The 18730-nt window shown below is 45.5% G+C and overlaps 1 protein-coding gene across 3 annotated transcripts in view; it reads left to right on the forward strand.

Annotated features, from left to right (window-relative positions):
- IQCA1 (IQ motif containing with AAA domain 1) overlaps positions 1 to 10802 on the forward strand; it is a 105057-nt gene extending 94255 nt beyond the window's left edge. Inside the window, exons 17-20 of one of the 3 annotated variants that reach the window (XM_040560940.1) lie at positions 2722 to 2899; positions 6108 to 6346; positions 9864 to 10132; positions 10236 to 10802. In XM_040560940.1, the coding sequence (XP_040416874.1) occupies positions 2722 to 2899; positions 6108 to 6346; positions 9864 to 10132; positions 10236 to 10434 (885 nt within the window). In that variant the 3' untranslated portion in view covers positions 10435 to 10802. The remainder of the gene's footprint in view (positions 1 to 2721; positions 2900 to 6107; positions 6347 to 9863; positions 10133 to 10235) is intronic. The other 2 variants (XM_040560941.1, XM_040560942.1) reach the window with 2 other exon arrangements.
- The last annotated feature ends 7928 nt before the right edge of the window (positions 10803 to 18730 follow it).

An 18730-nucleotide genomic window follows, 5' to 3' on the forward strand; every position in this document is an offset into this window, starting at 1 on the left:
TCAGTGCACTGAAAAGCAGAAGAGAATAATGGAGAATTTCAAAATATGAGGCGAGAAACTAAAAGTTAAGATGAGCTTAAATTGTTCAGCTCTATTAATTTGAGAAATTGGATGGAGCCAAAGTGAACAATAAAGGAACAAGGATAGATTTCCACTGTGAAAACAAAGAGCATATATTAAATAGTTATGTTTACAGATTATTTTCTTTGGGCTCCCGGGAGTCCCATTTCCATTGCTTCCATTCCTTCCTGTCTTGTGTAGCTTCCCCACTAGAAAGAAAATTAAAACACTGCCCAATAGGCACAGCAACTCAGCCACCACAGCAGAGAGCAATTCCCCTGAAATCCTGATTAGGTTCATGCTGCTTGCAAAATATTTTGATTTTAGAGCTCCACGTGAAAAATTAAACCTTTTTTTCCTAAGGCAAGTCCTGCGTGTCTAGGCTACATGATGGACACACACCTGGTGTTTTGGAAGACCTCATCACCTTGGATGAGGCTGTTAACTTCTGCGAGGGCTGCACGAGCTGATGGGTGTGCACTGATTGATGCCCTCTGGTGGTCCTTACACCAAAACCAAACCTTTCTCTTGGGCTCAAATTTTCACAGCAGGTGCAGATGAGGATTCAGATTAAGACTAGGGACCAAAGATTGCCTGGCGCACTCATGATTTTTAACTGTTTTGAAAGCCTCCAGTGAGGAAAAATTTCTCCCCATGCCCTCCTCAGAATCAGGGGTATCACCTCTGTCCCTGCAATCCAATCACTAGATATGCAGATATTTATTGAAATGTCTCCTGTGCACTTGGTGCGAGTGGGGTCTCCAGGCTTGGAATCACTCATGTCCCACTTAGCTCACAGCATAACCAGTATTCGGAGCCAGACAGCATGAAAGAGGAGGGACAGGCAGAGGCAACTGGCAGTGTGGGGAGCCTTCCCTAGGAGCACTCAGGAGAGGTAGGTTTTGGAGAAGACGAGCTAAATTAAGCCCTCAGAAGCTGGAGGGACTGGAAGTCACTTTACTAATCCCAGCATGACATTTCTGGTACCGTTACTGAGAACTTGGTAAAAAGACGACTCAAATTCTTCAAATGCCCACTCAAAAATAGTCTCTCTCCTATTCTCTGTAAGGGATGCAAAGCAGTCAAATATCAAATATGTTATGGTAAACCAGTTGCCAAGGATGATGTGCAAGCAGTTCAGCCACTCATACTTACGCAAATAGGGGTCACCTTCACAATTCACCCCACTTTTCTCCAGCTCAGGTGCACATGATGGCTGAGATCCTGGCTTGCCTGTTTGACAGCTTCTCTTGCTGCTGATATATCTCTTTCAAGGCAGAGGAGATATTATTAGCTTTCAGTACATATCCATTGAGTGTGTGCACTGTGGACACACATCAGTTTCAAAAGCGTAACAGGAGCTGCTGGCACACAACTGCCAGTCTATCTTAGTAGGCTTAACACGAGAGTGGAACTTTTCACTTGTGTCTGGAACTGGCACGGCCATTTAAATTTTTAAAATTAAGATGAGCACATCTAACAAACCATGAATTAGTGCTAACAAACCATGAATTAGTGCGAATCTGTGGATATTATGTCATCCAAAAACTTGATGTCCAAAATGCATGGAATAAATTAGGACTTATTTTCATGAGTAAGGGATGAAAAAGGAAGCAGACACTTAAAAATAAATAAATAAAAACTCTGCATTTTCTAATAGTGTCTATTTTCCCAGCAGAAGACACCTTATTAACATAAGGAAGGCTGGTCTGAAATTGAGGCAAGGTTTCTCAGGTACCTGCTTACTATATAGTAAAAATCACAAGGTGACCCAGTGAAAGGTTTTCAAGTGGGTGTGACTGACTTGGATGTTAAGTCTCAATCATTTCTGGAGAGGCCTCTAAGTCATTAGACTTTTCTGAATACAATATACCACCCTAACCCATTTATTCATTTATGGCTTTGTTAACTGTAGAGCAACATCACAGCAATTTGATGAAGCTTCTCCAACCAATACTCACTTGAGCATTATCAAATGTAACTATCCAATAAGAAGTTTTGCTCAACAGTCATCTGTTGTGTAAACAGTAGTTCAATTTTTATAATAAGGTCAAATAGTATATATGACAAAGAAATGAATGTTGAGTTCAAAGAGCTTGTGTTCCTGGGTTAGAACCTCAGTAAACTAAAATCGCAACAGAAATCAGGGAGCATATCTTTCACATTTAAAACACTGGTAGGGGTTGGTAGATCGTACTGTCCAAGAGCTGTGAGGATTCCAGACCAGGTTACACACCCAGGTAATTTTTCTATCTGTTAAGATTCATCAGGTGCACAGGTCCAAACAATATTTCTCCTTGAACTGAAAATCAGGCTTTCCTTCTTTAAATGAGTTGTTGCTTCCTTCCTGCTTTTCAATAAGAGGACCAGCAGATGGACTAGTAAAAGACACAAGCACCCAAACCCACTAATACATAGGCAGAAATCAACTCGAATTGCAGAAGACAAAGGCTTTCTACTTAGGTTGAGAATCTAGTCTGTTTATACTAAATGCAAATAGACTTCTGAAAAAGAGCCCAAAATCCTGTTGTATATAACATGTCTATGTACAATGTACATGTCTACGTTACTTATATCTAACATTGCTTCACTTCATTCACTCCAAATTGTCAGTATTAATAACAATTCTTGCCTCCTTGTGTTTACATGTACACTCTGAAGATGAACCCAAAACGTCTGGAAAAGATTCTCCCCAAATTCCTTAAGGCTTTGAAAGCACAGGACAGAGTGCTGCTAGTAGGAACCACCAGACGTCCCTTCGATGCTAATCTTAAATGTTTCTGCAAAGTTTACCAGAAAATTATTCTGATTCCTAGGCCTGACTATGCTTCAAGATTTGGCAAGTATTTCAAATCATTGTGACAATTACTACTGCTTAACATCCATGTTTACTGTCTGGTTATCCTCAGAACTGTTTTTAAATTCAGTTTGTACCCCAGGTACTTCTCAGTTCCAGATAATTTAAGTAATACTGGAACACGCTACCCCAAAGATCAGATATTAAGAGTGGAAGTTGGGAGAATGGTTTAAAATGCTCTCCTGTGGTGACTAACATTTCTTCTCAAGTTTTTGTTTAGAGTGCATTGAAATCAGCCCAAGCTGTTTTTTCACTAAATGAATAATAGGATCCTTTTTCAGTGCACATCTTCTATTTTAAGCTTTTATTTTTACATAGGGAATTTCTGTTGTTCCTATCTGGTTTCCAAATTCTAAACAATACGTTTTTGGGCCTCTCCATAAACAGAACGATGTCTGGAGGATTGGGTTTTGTTGCTATCAAATTCCATTTTAGTACTTACAAATCATGAGGGACATTGTAGAGACATCCAAGATTTTGCATTTCTAGCCTACCAAATGTTTACAGTGATAGACAGGCCCTTCCAAGGTCTGATAAATTCATTGAGTACCAGCAATGCTGCAAGTCAAAGCTTCTAAGGAGAACTGTGTCTTTTATTTGACCAACTTACATGGCTAGAAAAAAAGACAAACTTTTAGGCATGGAAGTTTGTCTTCAGGTTTGAACTGCCTTGAAGTCTGCAATAGCTAAGCATTGACTAGGATGAAATGCTCCAAATTAATAATGTGAATCAATTACTGCAAGAAAAATGGTAGTTGTTCACATCCTTCAGAAGTGGCTGGCAGATGGGCTTTTGTTCCCAGAAATATATTTTTTTTTCTGGTTATATCATGTGATTTAATACACTTATGTGAGTACTATGGATTCTAGATGTGGGGACTTGTAGGAAGATGGGCTTTTCAGGTTCAGTCAAAAGATGATGTGGAAAAAAGATTTAGGACTATTCACAAAGATACCAAACACTTCCAAGTTAGGACTCTCAGTGGTGCATTTCTCCTACCAGCAGCTGCTAGCATAAATATCCCTGTTGATCATCAGATCAAGGAAAACACTCCTTTCATGCCACTGATCTCTGATGGATCACACCCCAGAAGAATACAGAATTAAAAGAAACCACATTCAGTTCAGGGACCTCACTACACAACTGCACTCTGAGTAAACCAGACGATATTGCTCCACATACTCACCTTATTACAAAATGATGCAACTGTATTGTGAAGTCCATTTTTGTACTGCCTTTCGTGGAGGCAGCCAAGGTATAGAGATGATGCATGTTTGGGCAAGCTTAAGACAGGTTTTGACTGCCTAGCGCATTGTAAATCTCTCCCACATTCAGTAATTTTCATAGTGTGGATGGGAAATGGTCTCTAAGCGAGCTAACATGTGTTTCATGTTAGGTTACAGCTCTGATAAATTACTAACAGATAAGGGACATGAGTAAGACCTAGAGAAAGGAGGTGATAGCATCTGAATTTAGCTAGTTCACTGCTGGGGATTCAACCTGTCACATTCTGGGATTCTCACCACTAATTTGGAGTCACAAAAAGGGCCAGCCAAAGGGATTTCAACTTGCAAACTTCAGAATGCCCCCAAAAAGTTAACTCTTGACATTTTAAAGCAGATTAAACTTGTAGTTTTAATTATCTGACATTGTCCCATTTAAGTGCCTGGCTTGTTCTTTAGCTCATACCTTCCCTGAAGTTCAATGGAAATAAGATACTAGCAGTACTCATCTTCCAATTGTGACAATTTCCAGTGCCTGACACCCAATTTGAGAACTAGAGAAACCTGTTTGGGCAGAAAAGCCATGGCATAACATTCATAGCCACTGTGCACAAACTTTACGTGTTCACTACAACCCTCTGTTTTGCTACAAACCAGAATACTCCAATCTGTGCATGATGGAAACTGCAAGCATACGATGGAAATCAGTAAACTAGGAGAGTCACGGTCCTCTACTGGTTTCCTGCTATTAATCACCTGGTGGGTCATTATCTCATATTTATGCATGACCCTTCCTGCAAGATAAGCTGCAGCACCAAATACACAGCTATGCAGAAGTAGTGCTCGCTGTTGTGTGCATCAATTCCTCCATTATGAGTCAGTGATTCAGCCAATAGCTATGAGTGTGGTTATAAATCCAGTGGAAGATCACAGTTTGCCCAAGTGAAAAATGTAGTACAAAGTTGTCAATGGTTACGGGCACAAGTCCCTAAGTATCTACGTTACAATCCAAGGAAAAGTAAGGCAAGTTTTCTCCATTACATGACTGACCCAGCAGCCAGTAACATTAACAGTCCACCCAGCATTTTCATACTACAAGTGAGCACTGAAACAAAGGATACTCAAACCAGAAGCTTATCATCATTCAAGAACCTTTTAAAGCTCTTTATGCATGATTCTTGTTTCCTCCAAGTGCTTCCAATATAAAGCTTTAAAGGAAAAGTATGGTGAGATGGTATGAAAGTTTTAATAAGCTTCTCTGAGACAGTCCATTACTTTACAAAAGGCAAAACAACAACAAAAATTCTTACTCCTATAACTTTATTTTTGTAAGGAAAATCTCAGGCACTCCACAAACATGTAAAAGCTCCATGTCTCAGTGGTTCGCTGCTAAAAGATACAAACAGGTTCACCATTTAATTAAGCAAAATGCCAATCACAGAGAAATTTACACCTGACATTTGCAACATGTGCCTGCATAGCTGGAGGCCTTTGGCTTCTAAACCAGACTTTGAGTCCCCATAGCAGCCCTCGGTTCAGCAGGAGTCACCTTTGATCAGGGTCACGGAAATAAAAGCAGGCTGTTAATAAAGGCACTTCTCTCTACACACACAAATGGGAAAATTCTGGATGAGCTCTCCTTCCATATACACACAGGCATATTTAAGTAGTTCTTTCCATTTTTACACACATATCCACCTCACGTTATGTGCCCTTAATGACTTTCTGAAAGTACTGACTGGTAGCCAGCAATGGATCACTAATGGTTTAAGAACAGATGTGCCTAAAGGCCTCTATGCTGCAAATCTGTGGATGAAAGAAGCAGCAAATGAGAAAAAATTGAATCTTGGCTTCGCTGACCAGTACCCTTATTTCCCTAGTTCAATTTCCAAATGCAAAAACATTTCTCCTGCTTTCCTTAGTGCATGTCTTTGGCATTCTCTCTTTTCTGGGTCCCGATGAGCAGTGTTATGGAAGCACATCATCCAGCAGAATGGAGGAGTGATCACCAACTTGCTGAACATAAGCTGCCTAGCGATGGTGTCTGACGGTTTCACCCAGGGACACATCGTCCAGGTGGTGCGAGCTGTCCTGAGTGAGCTGCGCCTCCTGCAGATGACCAGGAAGCCACTGCAGACTGCTGAGTTCATGACTCCCCTGGCCAGACAGGACCCAGTGTACAAAGAGGAGGAGGAAACGTTTAAGGTGACATTAAGAGCTATGTTAACCGGCTGTCTTTCATCGTCCCCTGTTGTGTCCTTGTCGGCACATTTGATCCAGGGACTTGCTAATTCTGCTGATGGGTTGGCACATCGCTGTTTGAGTGATGATGTATTGCTCGACGGCGCTGAGCACCCATCTCCTCCATTTTTGGATGTCTGGCAGCCCCGGCTGTTGGGCAGCTGGATGTGCCAGGCAAGTGGTGATTATTACAGGCAGCAGCTCTGCACAGGCAGTGCGCCCAGCACGCCGCGTTGCTGAACCTGCTGCCTGCACCCAGCTCATCATGAGCAGAGCGGCCCTCACATGCACGGGTAAACGATGCATGTGCCAGTGGCACAGTGCATTCATCCCTTTTGGAGCTGCTATGCTTGGCAGGCCTGGCTGTATTGTCTTGAGAAGGCAGAAATCTTGGACATCTGGGATCTTCAGGGTGTTCCACATAGGGAGCAAGTCCTGTTTCTTAAAATTTTCTCAGACAAGAATTTTCTCATACAAGTTTTTGTGTAGGGGATTAAAAAAAAAGTTACTTTCTGCCTCAAATTCCATCCCCTAAGGCCATAAACTTGGTGCACTACATGCACCTCAAATATACAGGGATCATCCTGCAGAGAGATACATTTTCCACATGTAGCTCAGTAATAATTATTCTTCCCTAGACTAGGATTATTTTTATGCGGTGCTTAATTCTGCTTTCACTATATTGCATTTGATTTTCCTAATAATGGGAACAGTTTGTCAGTCTCAACTACAGGTCTACAATTTATTTGCCGTAGTAGCTTCAGTGTAGCTTAGGGACAGCTGAACTGGGCTTGAACTAGCTTGCTGAGTACAACACTAGAGCTTGGGGCACTAACACTGCAGGAGAATGGCACAATACTTGGCTGAGGCTCTGAAAGCCTACTAACTGCTAGTAAAACCCTTGTCCGCTGAGCAGGACGGCCCTGCTATGCACCCAGGAGAGCTGCAGCTCGCACCAGGGGCCCCAAACGGGACAGGAGTTGAGTACTGATGCCAAGAGACCCAAAAGGGCTTTCTGGTCTCCCCACCCCTGCCAACTTTTACACAGACGTGCTTACAAACCCTCAAGTTCCCCTGGCTGAAAGGTTTCCTTTTCGTGCTGCTCATTGAATGCTCTCTGGTTTTGAATCCCTGCAGCGCCCTGCACAATAAACAGGATGTAGTTCCATGCAACTTTGTCCAAGTCTTCTTCCACTGCTAACCTAATGATAGTGCATATTTCTCCCAGCCCTGTTGAACGCTTTCCAATTTCCATTTTGAGCCATTTGGCTCACTCAGCATAGGCAGCATTTGTGATATTTGGCAAATTACTCTTTTTTCCTCATGCTTCCTATCTAAACCAATATCTTTCCTTGGGGAAAGGCTAATGGTTCAGTGTTACAGCGAAGAAAAAGCTCATATCATTCCCAGCTCCAAGTAGTAATCCATTTGTAGCCTGAAACATGAGAGCTAGTACTTAGAGCAAGTTTAGCTCGCAAATACTATTCCCCTTACTATAAATGTTCCTGTTTTGTACAGCACGGGTATGCAGACGGCACTTCATTTGAACACTGCTAAAATGATGCTGTTCTCAGTATCCCATGGCAATCATTTCCTTGCATTAATTAGAGCCCTTAAGAAAGTATTTCCTTTTATCTGTTTTAAATTTGTTTCCCTTAAATGTCATGGAACCTAGCCTCAGCACCTGTAATGTGGCACAGGGGAAGAGGATTGTCAAAGTGGCCTGTGCATTAATTAACTCCAGGATCTTCATCTCATCTCGCACAGAAGCCCCTCTTCCCGAGCCTCTAATCATTGCCATTGCTGGACCTCTTCTGTTGCTTTGCTTTGTCCCTTTTGAAGTGGGGTGGCTAAAACTTAAAGTGGCATTCAAAGTGAAGATTAGCGCTGTGATGAATCTTTGATTTCTATTCACTGGATACATGAATCTCCCTGTTTGACATTCATATTCTGCCAGTGTTCCAAAATGAATATAAATAATGCAAAAATTTGTGATAATGTGATTTCTTCATCCAATTTACTCGAATTTCTGCCCCAATTATACATCCGTGGTTGTGAAATTATAAATTATTGCACCAGGGTGATTGATAGAAATCCTTACACAGACATAGCAGTAGCCCTACGGGACCAAAGGGTGGTCCAGCCAGCACGCTAGCTCTGCCTGGCAGCAACAGGTACAAAATCCATGTGAAATGTAGGAAAGCCCATACCAAAGAGCTGTGGATGTCATCCTTCCAAGCAGCGAGGATTTTTAACTCTGCTTGCAGGCAGGGCTCCTCTCCTTGTGCTGCACTGAGGTCGTCAGCGAAGGCCACGGTAGTCAAAATGGGTGGCTCCTGAGAGAGCACAACTTGTCTTTTGTATCCCACACATGCATGAAGGACCAGAAACAGCCATCTCCAGACTTCTCCCTGCCCCAACCCATCCCAGCTGTGTCTCTTCTGATGGAGGAATGGGTTGGCCGTGTTTAGGACAGTGAAATCCAGCTGACCATCGCACTGGGAGCGCAGGGTTTCCTCCCAGACACCTCCCGTCACAGCACCAAGACGTGGATGTGTGAGAGGTTGTGTGATGCTTTAATCCGTGGAGTCGGGGCTCTTGGAGGGGGGATGCCCAGCAGATTCAGGCAATTAGAGCAGAAATCAGCACTACAGCTGAACGTTTGACAGCTGTCAGGCTTCATTTACCTGCTGACAGTATTTAATCTGCATCACAAGAGGCACCAATAGGGTGACTGTCATCAGCCCCTTTCTGGGACCCAGGGAACCCTTGGACACCCACAGGGACCATCCAGGACTGGGAGAGGAACAACAAGGGCTTGTCTTCCCTCTGCACTTCCAAAACCTCTTCTCCCCAAAACCTCTCTCACTGCTGCCCTTCTGTAACACATAAACACATAGCAGGAAACTGGACAAGGCAAATTCCTACGGGGAGCCTTACCAGGTTCAAGCTGGAGGCAGCATTTTGGATATGGAAAAGGCAGACTTGATAGGATGTTATAGGGTGGGAGGGTTGCAGGAGACAGCAGAGGAGACGCAGTGGTGGCATTAAATAGTGGTCTGTGATCAGAGGAAAGACATTCATTCCTGGGGCAGCGTATGGATGAGTACAGCCAAGAGGGAATGCATTTTATCAATCATGTCAACACCTACTGGCATTTTAGTCTCCGGTGTAGGCAGGACTTTGCTGATAAAGGTTCCTGTATGTACATGTGGGGAATGACGAGTCCCTGCACATTACTAATTTTAAAGCACTACCCTCTCCTTCATTTTACATGATTTTAACGTGGCCGAGAACTGCCTTGTTGACATTACAGCCCAGGAGCTTGGCAAGTTTGCAGAGCGACTGTACCAAAATCATTTACAAGTCACAGGACTGTGAACAGGCATCTGAAAGCAATAAACAGGTTTTTAATGTTTGGGGTTTGTTTTGTTTCTTAAGCTCTCTCATTGAAATAAAAACTGTCTGGATTGATTTGCAGAACCATGAGAAGCATATGCTTTGTCTGCTGCCAAGTTCCAGACCAGAGGGGGTTTTGACAAGAGCTATATACCTCGGAAATAGGGTTGATCATAGAACTTCTAACATTTCCATAACTATAGCAACACAAATGGCCGAGCTAAGTATTCCTGTTAATGAGACACACTTCAAGCGAGCAATTGCTATACTTCTTGTTATAACAATGTTCTCAAGAGATCTAAGGATTTCATTTCTGCTTCTCCACAAACCAGCCAGGATTTTAAGATTTTTGTAAGGAATGTTCCATTTTACTAGTAAAAAGTCTCTTAAACATTCTTTCATGATTTTTTTTTTTAATATTATTAAAACATACGTGTGGTTTCTGATTCTCCAGGCTTGGTATGCCAAGACACCTCTGGGTAGAGCACGAAGCAGAGCACTGGCAAAGAGTGAGAAAGCAGGAAAGGGAAAAACAAAATAAGAAAATGAAGGAAAATAGAAAAACTAACTTCCTCAAGACTTTTGCACACCAGTCACAGCTCTACTTCAGCAAAAAGCGGGGAGACGATAGGAAAGCAGACACTTCAGAATAACGCATCACAAGTTACAGCCATCCCAGGAAAGAGAAGTCATTTCTGAATGTATTTTTAAAAGTTACAAAATAGGATGAGACATCAATGTGACATGTAGCTCTCAGAGGATAAAGAGTTAATGGCCACTGACTTGCTCAAGCATTATTTATTCTAAGAGGTTTTAGGGGGCACAGGGGTTCATTACTCAGGACTGAAACATGCCATCAACTTTTAGGCTATCCTCATTTATTTCAGCAAGTAACTCTCCTTAAAAATTGATGTCACATTAATGTCTTTCATTACTTTAATATCCTATATGCTTTATAAAACTAACTGCTTTATATATCTGTAAGTCTAATGTGTTACAGTTCTCAATAAAACTATTACGGCTATAAAGACTGCTTTTTAATTGGGATGGATTATAAGACACTTAATGCAATGTACCAGAAGCTGAATATTTACATAGCCACAGGAGGACCAGCACTTTTTCACCTTTTGACGCATCACAGAAAACAACTTTAAAAAGCAGAACAAGAGCAAAAGCAAACACTGAGGTTCGTTTTAGTGGATGTTCTGAGAATCTATTTTGCAATACAAAACCCTGTCCAATTATCTTGTTTGCCCAAACTGCAATGTATCTGTTGCTTAAAAAAAAAACTGATATGCAACAGAACAGCAGCGGTTATGGCATTGGGGAATATGGTCACGGAGCCTCAGCTTTCTAAAAGTTTTTTTCCTGCTGTGTTAAACCCAATCCAGCCCAGACTGCTTTAGCTTTTTCTTCTAAATCCAGTCCTGCAAGCTCTGTGTGTGCAAGGAACCCACTGGTGAGAGTCTGCCCCAACACTTTCAGACTTCGCAATGTGCTGATGCGGCCCGTGGGATCACAGCAGATGTTTCTGTGTGACTGGGCACGTGCAGCTCTGTGACACGAATGCTGTCTTCACAGAAGGACCTAAGCCACTTGGAGGGACAGATTCCCTGGTCCTGTGCTTTGACGTAGCGTTTCCTACTCATTAGAGTGGATTAGGCCTAAAGTCCAGCTATCGCAAGGAGCAAGCACAGGGAGCTAAGCCTGCTCAGACAGACAGAGCACCAAGTAGTCCGTGATAGTATTTGGACAGGTATTTGTAAACAGCTGCGCCACATACGCCTTGCCCATTACAGTTCACTTTGGGCACAATTCTGGGTCACAGCAACTGCTCACTGTTTGTTAACATCTTTTTAATGTGTCTTCTGGGTAAAAGGGAATGATCACATTTTAATCCTCTCTGTATCTTTGTAGTGTACATCCCAACCCCTTGCTGCCCCGGTTCCCTGCTGGAACAGAGTTGTTTCATCAAAAATAGACTGGCCAGGGGCTTGTAGAAAATGTGCTCTGACCCGGGTGGTTCATACACAACACGTTTTAGGACAGAAATTCTGCGGAAAGGCGAATGCCCACCCAGAAACCTGCTTGAGAAGCTGCTGTAACACAGCATGCTGTGACGGGAGTGGAATTGAGCCCTTCCTGCTCGTAATGAGAAATCAGCTGGAAAAAAGATGCTCCTGGAGAAGGTGAAGTCTGAACAAAAGCCCGTAAATATTCCTATAGGCAACTAACTGTAGAGAAAACAATTCAAGTAATCATATCATTGAGCACAGCAGAGGGAACTGGATGGCTGTGGTTAATAAAGTGAATTTTCTCCCTGAGGGAAGGGAAGAACAGGCTGTCGAGCTAACACAACACATGGGCTAGAGCAGTCCTGACTCAGGCTTCCTGTGGTCCTTTTTGTCTGGTTCCTTCTGGCTGCCTGGCGCAGGGTTCCCCCAGATTTCAGCCATCCCACCTTGAGGCTGTGTCCCCAGAGCTGCCTCTGGGAGCCAAATCCCAGGAGAGGAAATGCCTGCTGTGCAAACCTCAGGACTGTTCCTTGCGTGTGAGTCCTCGCCACCAGCCTCCAGCCATCCCAGCAGTAACCCTGACACCAGGGACCCCACGAGTAGGAGCTGCCAGGCCCTGGATTTAATCACTTGCAGCAGAGCAGCTAGAGCATTTGGCTTTCCTCTCCTTATTCTTTCTTTGCAGAGGCTTGCTTGCTTGCAGCAGGCTGGCTTCACAGATTTGGCAGCAGGTCCAAATTAAAAAAGAGTCTCTGCAACTTTGTCCTCGGTGAGAAGAGCCAGACTCAAGAGAAGTGGCAGGGTTTGTGCTAAAAGCCTGTTCACTGCTCTCCTCTACAGGCAAACTGATTTGGATAATTCTGTCCTCAATCTTGCAGACAGTGGAATACTCCTCTCCACAACAGGTTTGACAGCAGAACGTGATGTGATGAAAAGACTGCGTTTAGGCTGGATGTAAGCAAGACCATTAAATAATATTTCAGCGGGTTCAGTGCAGCCTCGATAGTGAAGTAACATGCTGATGGGGAACATCCATCTCTGGGGGCACAACTCTGAGCCCATGCAGGAAGGACGTGTGAACATCTCACCTCAGGTGGGCTTGGCAGGGCAGAAGCCTGCGTTTTTCCCCCCGTATTCAGTTTAAGGGCGGGGGGGGGGGGGGGGGGGGGGGGGGGGGGGGGGGGGCGCGGAAAGCCCTGGAACAATTTATCTTCTAGGTATAGCTTGCAATGGTGGCTGCTGGTGGCATAAATTGCAAAGCTGAATTTCTGTTTTTTTTCCAGGGCGGTCTGGAAGCCACAGCTGGTGTATCTACAGCCAGCTACATGGGTGGGGGGCATGGTGAAGAGGGGATAAACCAGGCAGCAAGCTGACTTCCAGGGCAAAAACTGGCAGAGAGCAGGCAAATTCTGCTGCGTGGAGCTGCCTTTAGTCAAGCTCAAGCTCTCCTTTTGTCCTCTTGGGGGGGTGAGGAGCAATTTTAATGCTATTTATAATTATTATTACAGAAAGTGCAGCTCCTTGAAAATGAAGCTGTTGCATCAAGCAGAGCCAACAGGCAGTAATTTCAGTGTCAATGGCTGAACTATTCAATTAAGTGGCCCTGGCTGGATCTCCAACACCCGTCCCGCTGTGAGGCTAATAGTGCTCTCACACATCGTGCTGCCAGAGGTGCTGCACTGGGCTCGGGCTGCTGCAGATAAAAAGGACTGTGGCTACACTGAGCCCAGCCGCAGGGCAACTAATGCTTGCCAGCTGCAGCGTCCTGGCACAACGATCCCGAAATGGGATGAGGGAGAAAAATCCCCATTATTACCCCTGTCCTCTCCTCAGTCTTCAGCAAGCGGCTGTGGCAGAGGGCACCAGGCTGCTTTGCCTCCTGGCGTGGCAGTGGGTGGCAATCCAGCAGCACCAGCAAAGTTGAGAAAAGAAGCTGTCACGCTCATTTATATATGTAAGTGATCTAGAGAATTATCAGCTAAATTATTTAAATGTCCCATTACTATTAAATTACTGGGCATTCATTGTAAGAACAGTCATAATACAGTAACTAATTTGGTATTAATGTGAATGTCAGCGTTTCATTGCAGTTATTTTGTACTTCATCATAAGATAATTTACCAATAAATTAATTGGCTTAATTGCTTCCTCCAAACCAGGGAGAGCTACATATGACATGACTTTTTAAAGTGTTCATGCTCGCTCCCGGTCTTTCTTTTTCAACCACACCAAGCGGGACCCCTCTTTAAAACACCCAGGCTCTTGACGATGGGGAGGAAAAACTGAGGATGAGGGAGCTAAGTGCGACTTCGCTCTCCTGGGGCCCATTGAGTCTTGGCACATCCTTGCCCTGCAAGTTTTCAAGTGCTTTAAATGTAGACCCCATGGCCTGGTGCAGTGCTGAGCTTGGAGCAGGAGCCCAGGCAGTGGTGCCAGCACTTGGAGCCTCTGTGGATCTGGCCCCTCCAAGGCAAGGGATGCACCTCGGAGCCATTCTTGACAGCCTCCCTGTTGCCCAAACTCACCAGGCTGTCTTCACCTCCCAAAAACTGCAGTGACCCCCAATTCCCATCCCCTGGGCATCAAATGGACCGGAGGCTCAGGCGGCAGCTGCCAAACCTGCTCCATGAGAGGTGGGTGACTGCCGGTTTGCCACAAGACCCTCTGTAAGAAAAATGCCATAAATAAGATTTTAGGTATGTAGTAAATACCCTGCCTCAGATGAGATGCCTGTCACCTGATTTAAACACTACTGATGAGCCTAAGAAACATAAGCAGTTTACCAAAGTACCTGGAATAGGACAGATGAGAAACCAAAAACAAGGAGATCCCTTGTCAGAAGGCACTGAGCAGGAGAGCAAATGCAGGGAGATCATTCTCAAGGCTGGGACATTCACAGGAAATCCTTGCTCACGCTGAAAATCTCACATGAGCCTATGTGCACAAATAAATTGTAAATGGTCACAGAATCATGGAATTATCAGGGTTGGAAAAGGCTTTCAGGATCACCAAGTTCATCTATCAACCTGGCTCACCAAGTCCCAACACCAACCGAAGCAGACCCAACTCCCTCAGCTGCCCCTCACAGCCTCATTTCCAGGCCCTTCCCAGTGTCCTCGCTCTTCCCTGCATGTGCCAAGCATCTCCACAGCCTTCTTGTAGCCCAAAACTGAGCACAACAGTCTTTGCAGAATTAGAAGGCTTATATATTTTCGACATTCCTGGCCTCCAAGCAGTCTCTTCTCCTCAGTAATTCCTTTAAAACCATTTGCTCATACAAGCAACCCCCCACCCAGGAAAGCCCAGCTGCCCACGGTACCCAGGTGCTGGGTGGTTGCAGGCTTTGAGGGAATTTTCCGTCACACCGCGGGGGCCTGAGGTGCTGCCCACCACCTCCGTACTTCTCCACAGCCTCCGGGCTCCTGCAGACCCCAGCACCGTCCTCACCAGCATGTCCCACGTCTGACTGTCCCCAGCTGGGGTTCTGGCCTGGCAGCGAGCTTTCAGCCCCTAAAAACGTCCCTTGCTCGGTAAAAAGGCAGCAGACACCATGAAGTCACGCTCTCACAATGCGCCTCGGGTATTATTAGATCCCTGGCTTATGTCAAGTGCTCGGACTGTGCCGCTACGGCCAAAGCCCTTTAATCAGGCGCTGCAACTCCTGTTAAAAGCAGTGCCAACACTTGTCCTTGCTCCCTGCCAACTCCACATGAGCTGTTTTTCCTTGGTAGGCTGATTTAGAGACAGGGTTGTTGGGAGTGCTGCTGCCGGCTCCTCCGGCGCAGGGACTTTTGCATCCAGCGCCAAAGCCCTCTGGCAATCCCTGCAAGCCTCCACGAGCCTCCGGCCTCCAGGAGCTTCGGAAATATTTTCTTCTCATGGAGATGGGAAAGGCTCCTTCAGGAGCACGGTGGGTAAGGACAGCTGTTTTTTAGTTTCTTGGTTTAAACGCTTTTAAATAAATTAACGTGGCTCTTCTGCAAGGAGCTGGGGATAGACTGCGGGGGACCCGGCGGGTTTGACACATGCTCCTCTGCCACCAGGGTAGCATCAGGCCATTCACAAAGCTGCTCACATCTTTATTTATGGTGATTTACCCTGGTTCTGGGCAGCCTACAGTGCTCCCACCCCAAGGGGGCATGGTGCTGGGCTCAGCCCAATTTGAGGGCTCGACACAAGGCACACCCTGGCCGGGGACAAGACCCAGCCAGAGGGTTCTTGTAATGGTTTATTGTTTAAGTTGCCATTGGAATTAAAAAAAAAAAAAAAAAGACATTTCTCAGCAAAACCCCCCAAATCCTGTAATACAAAGTGAAACTGACTGTTCTATTAACTCCCATCCTGCATCAGCAATTTTCTAAAGTGTGGAAATGTTATAATTGACTTTTCTGCTAGTAGCAAAATGTCATTTTTTCTTAATACTTCCTAAGTCAGTAATGCATTTCAAAAGCTTCTGATGCCACTACCACAACAGGACTTACAAATTAGCACATTTTTAGCTTTTCATTAAACACAATACAAAAAGTCTCATCATATTAGGGTTTCTCTCCTCATTATTGAAAGTACTGTGACTTTGGAACTTCTCGCAGCAAATTATAATGCACTCAGCCTGGGCCCATTGTAAATCAGGACTTCAAAAAAGGTGGCACGTAGTTGGTCCTCTTTAAGCACTGAAAATATCGGAGTCTATTTGAAAACGCCTTGTGTAGTCTCTCACTAGCCTTGCAAATCATCACAGCACCAGGTAGAGCTTCCTTTTATTTTTCCTCATGGCATCAAGCCTTTTCTATTCTGGCCAGAAAAAGAGGATTATTTCTTGCTGGGATTTCAAAAAAAAAAAAAAATGGCACATGCCTAAGATAACAAGCTGCATAAGATCCCCAGATCATTTAGGATTTAGGGCTCTTTGCACAATCCCAGTCTCCATGGGGCTGTGCTCTTCAAAGCAGGGTGCTTCCTCCAGCCAGACGCCCCGACTGTGGTACCGAACACAGACTTCACACCCTCAGGTTTGCCCACTAATAAGTGAACAAGTATTTATTTGGTGGGTAAAGGGTAAAATCCAGAGCACGGCATTCGTGCTCCTACACACGGCGCGCAGACTTGGCGTGACGGCAATACCATTGCGCACAGGACAGGGGAACTATTTTTATTTTTATTTTTTTTAATCTTTTGACACCTGGAATTGCTGAGGCACCCAGAGATGATGGTGGGCAACTGAAGAGCTGCAACGACCACCCTCATGGTGTTCCCCTGTGAGCTCCCATGCTTGCCTTCACCAAACCAGCTCGTCGTGTGGTTTCCCATAGGTGGGACATGTTTCCTTAAAAATATTAACACTTTAAATTGCGTAAAAGCAGCACTAACAAGAGAACCAAATGCACCAAGGCACCAGTGGGGAACAGAAGGCGTGAGCCAAGGCTGTTTGTCCCCAGGAGGGCAGCAGCAAGGCAAGGGGCATTCCCCAACACCAGCAGGACAACCAGCTTGGGTTGTCCCTGGCCCCTCGGCTGCCTCCAGCAGTGTCTTCATCCATGCTTCAGAGCCACAAACCCTTATGGAAGACAACCAGGGGTGCCATTGTTCAGCCCCAGGCACATCCTCATTTGCCCCAGCTTCTGGTGTCCTGATTCATCCTGGAAAGCGAGGAGCAGCCACCGAGCCTGCCCACCCAAGGGCTATTTAATGGAGCGGGACATGAGCTTTCTAAGTAAAAATTAATCGCAATCGCACTCCAGGAAGAAAAAGGATGGAGGGTAAGGAGAAAGGAATGAAAGGAGAGGAAGAGCACCACGAGCAATGAGTTGAAGAGCACGAGCCGATCTGGGCCCGAGCCATTCAGGCTGTTGCGATCGGCCAAGCCCCCGTGGGGCTGACACAGGTTTGAGGGCTGGGCACGATCCTGCCCTCTCCTGATGAGCAATTGGAGCAGCGACTAAATGGGAGGGATTAACAAGTGATAGACAGCACGCGAGCCCTTTGAAGCCAACATCCCTGCTCTCTGCACAAAGCTGGGGTAACTTGTCCACGTCCTTGCTCTAATTCACGGTGCCCTCAGACATCTCCAGTGAGGAGCCGGGGGGACGATGCTTTTGGGGGCACAGTGAGGGCTCCACTAGCCCCATCCAGGAGATGCAGTGCACCCCACACGATGAAGAACTGCCAAGCTGGGATGTCTCCACGCCAGCACCTTGCTGACAGCTTGCCCTGATGGATGGCCCAGGTGCCGCAGCCGGCCCCACAAACCCACTGCCTCATCCTGATGCTCCATAATTTTCTGAGGTGGTGTTTTCTGCCCGTAGCCAGTGAGCGAGGGGCAGGGACCAGCAAGCAAACCAGATGGCCCTCTCGTTAAAGCGCAGCTGTGCCAAGGAGAGGTCGTATCCGTAATGAATCGGGACGAGTCCCCACTAATTAATGCTGTCAAGTGAAGTTCAGATGTGTCCACTGGTCAGGAATAAATCAATCCCCCAGAAATGCACACGTCCAGAAAGGGATAGTTGAGTTTGTTCTTGTGTCCCAGAGGGCAAGCAATTATCCCCTTAACTTTCTCGTTAGGGTGCACTCGGGAAACACACTTTCAGATCTCTAAATACCTTCCCTCCACAAATGCTTTACGCCTTCAGGTGGCAAAAGCTGCTCCAGCTCGGGAGCAAAACCACACGGGGAAGGCCTGCAGCTGCACCTGCCCAGGGCTCTGCCTCCAAAATGCCTCATGCAACGACATGCAGCCTGCTCCTTGGTGAAGCAAAACGCAGCAAAACATGGCTTTAGCAACACCAAAACCCCTTCCCTCGCTGCCAGCCCACCCCACAGCCCTCCACCCACAGCTTCACCCAGCACAGGCACCGGTGCCTCGCTCTTGGCAAACAGAGCCGCATGGCCGGGGGGGGACCCACGACCTTTCCCGTGCTCCAGCCGTCCCCCCCGAGGT

Source organism: Cygnus olor, chromosome 6 (genome assembly GCF_009769625.2).
Source record: "Cygnus olor isolate bCygOlo1 chromosome 6, bCygOlo1.pri.v2, whole genome shotgun sequence".
NCBI classification, from domain to species: domain Eukaryota; kingdom Metazoa; phylum Chordata; class Aves; order Anseriformes; family Anatidae; genus Cygnus; species Cygnus olor.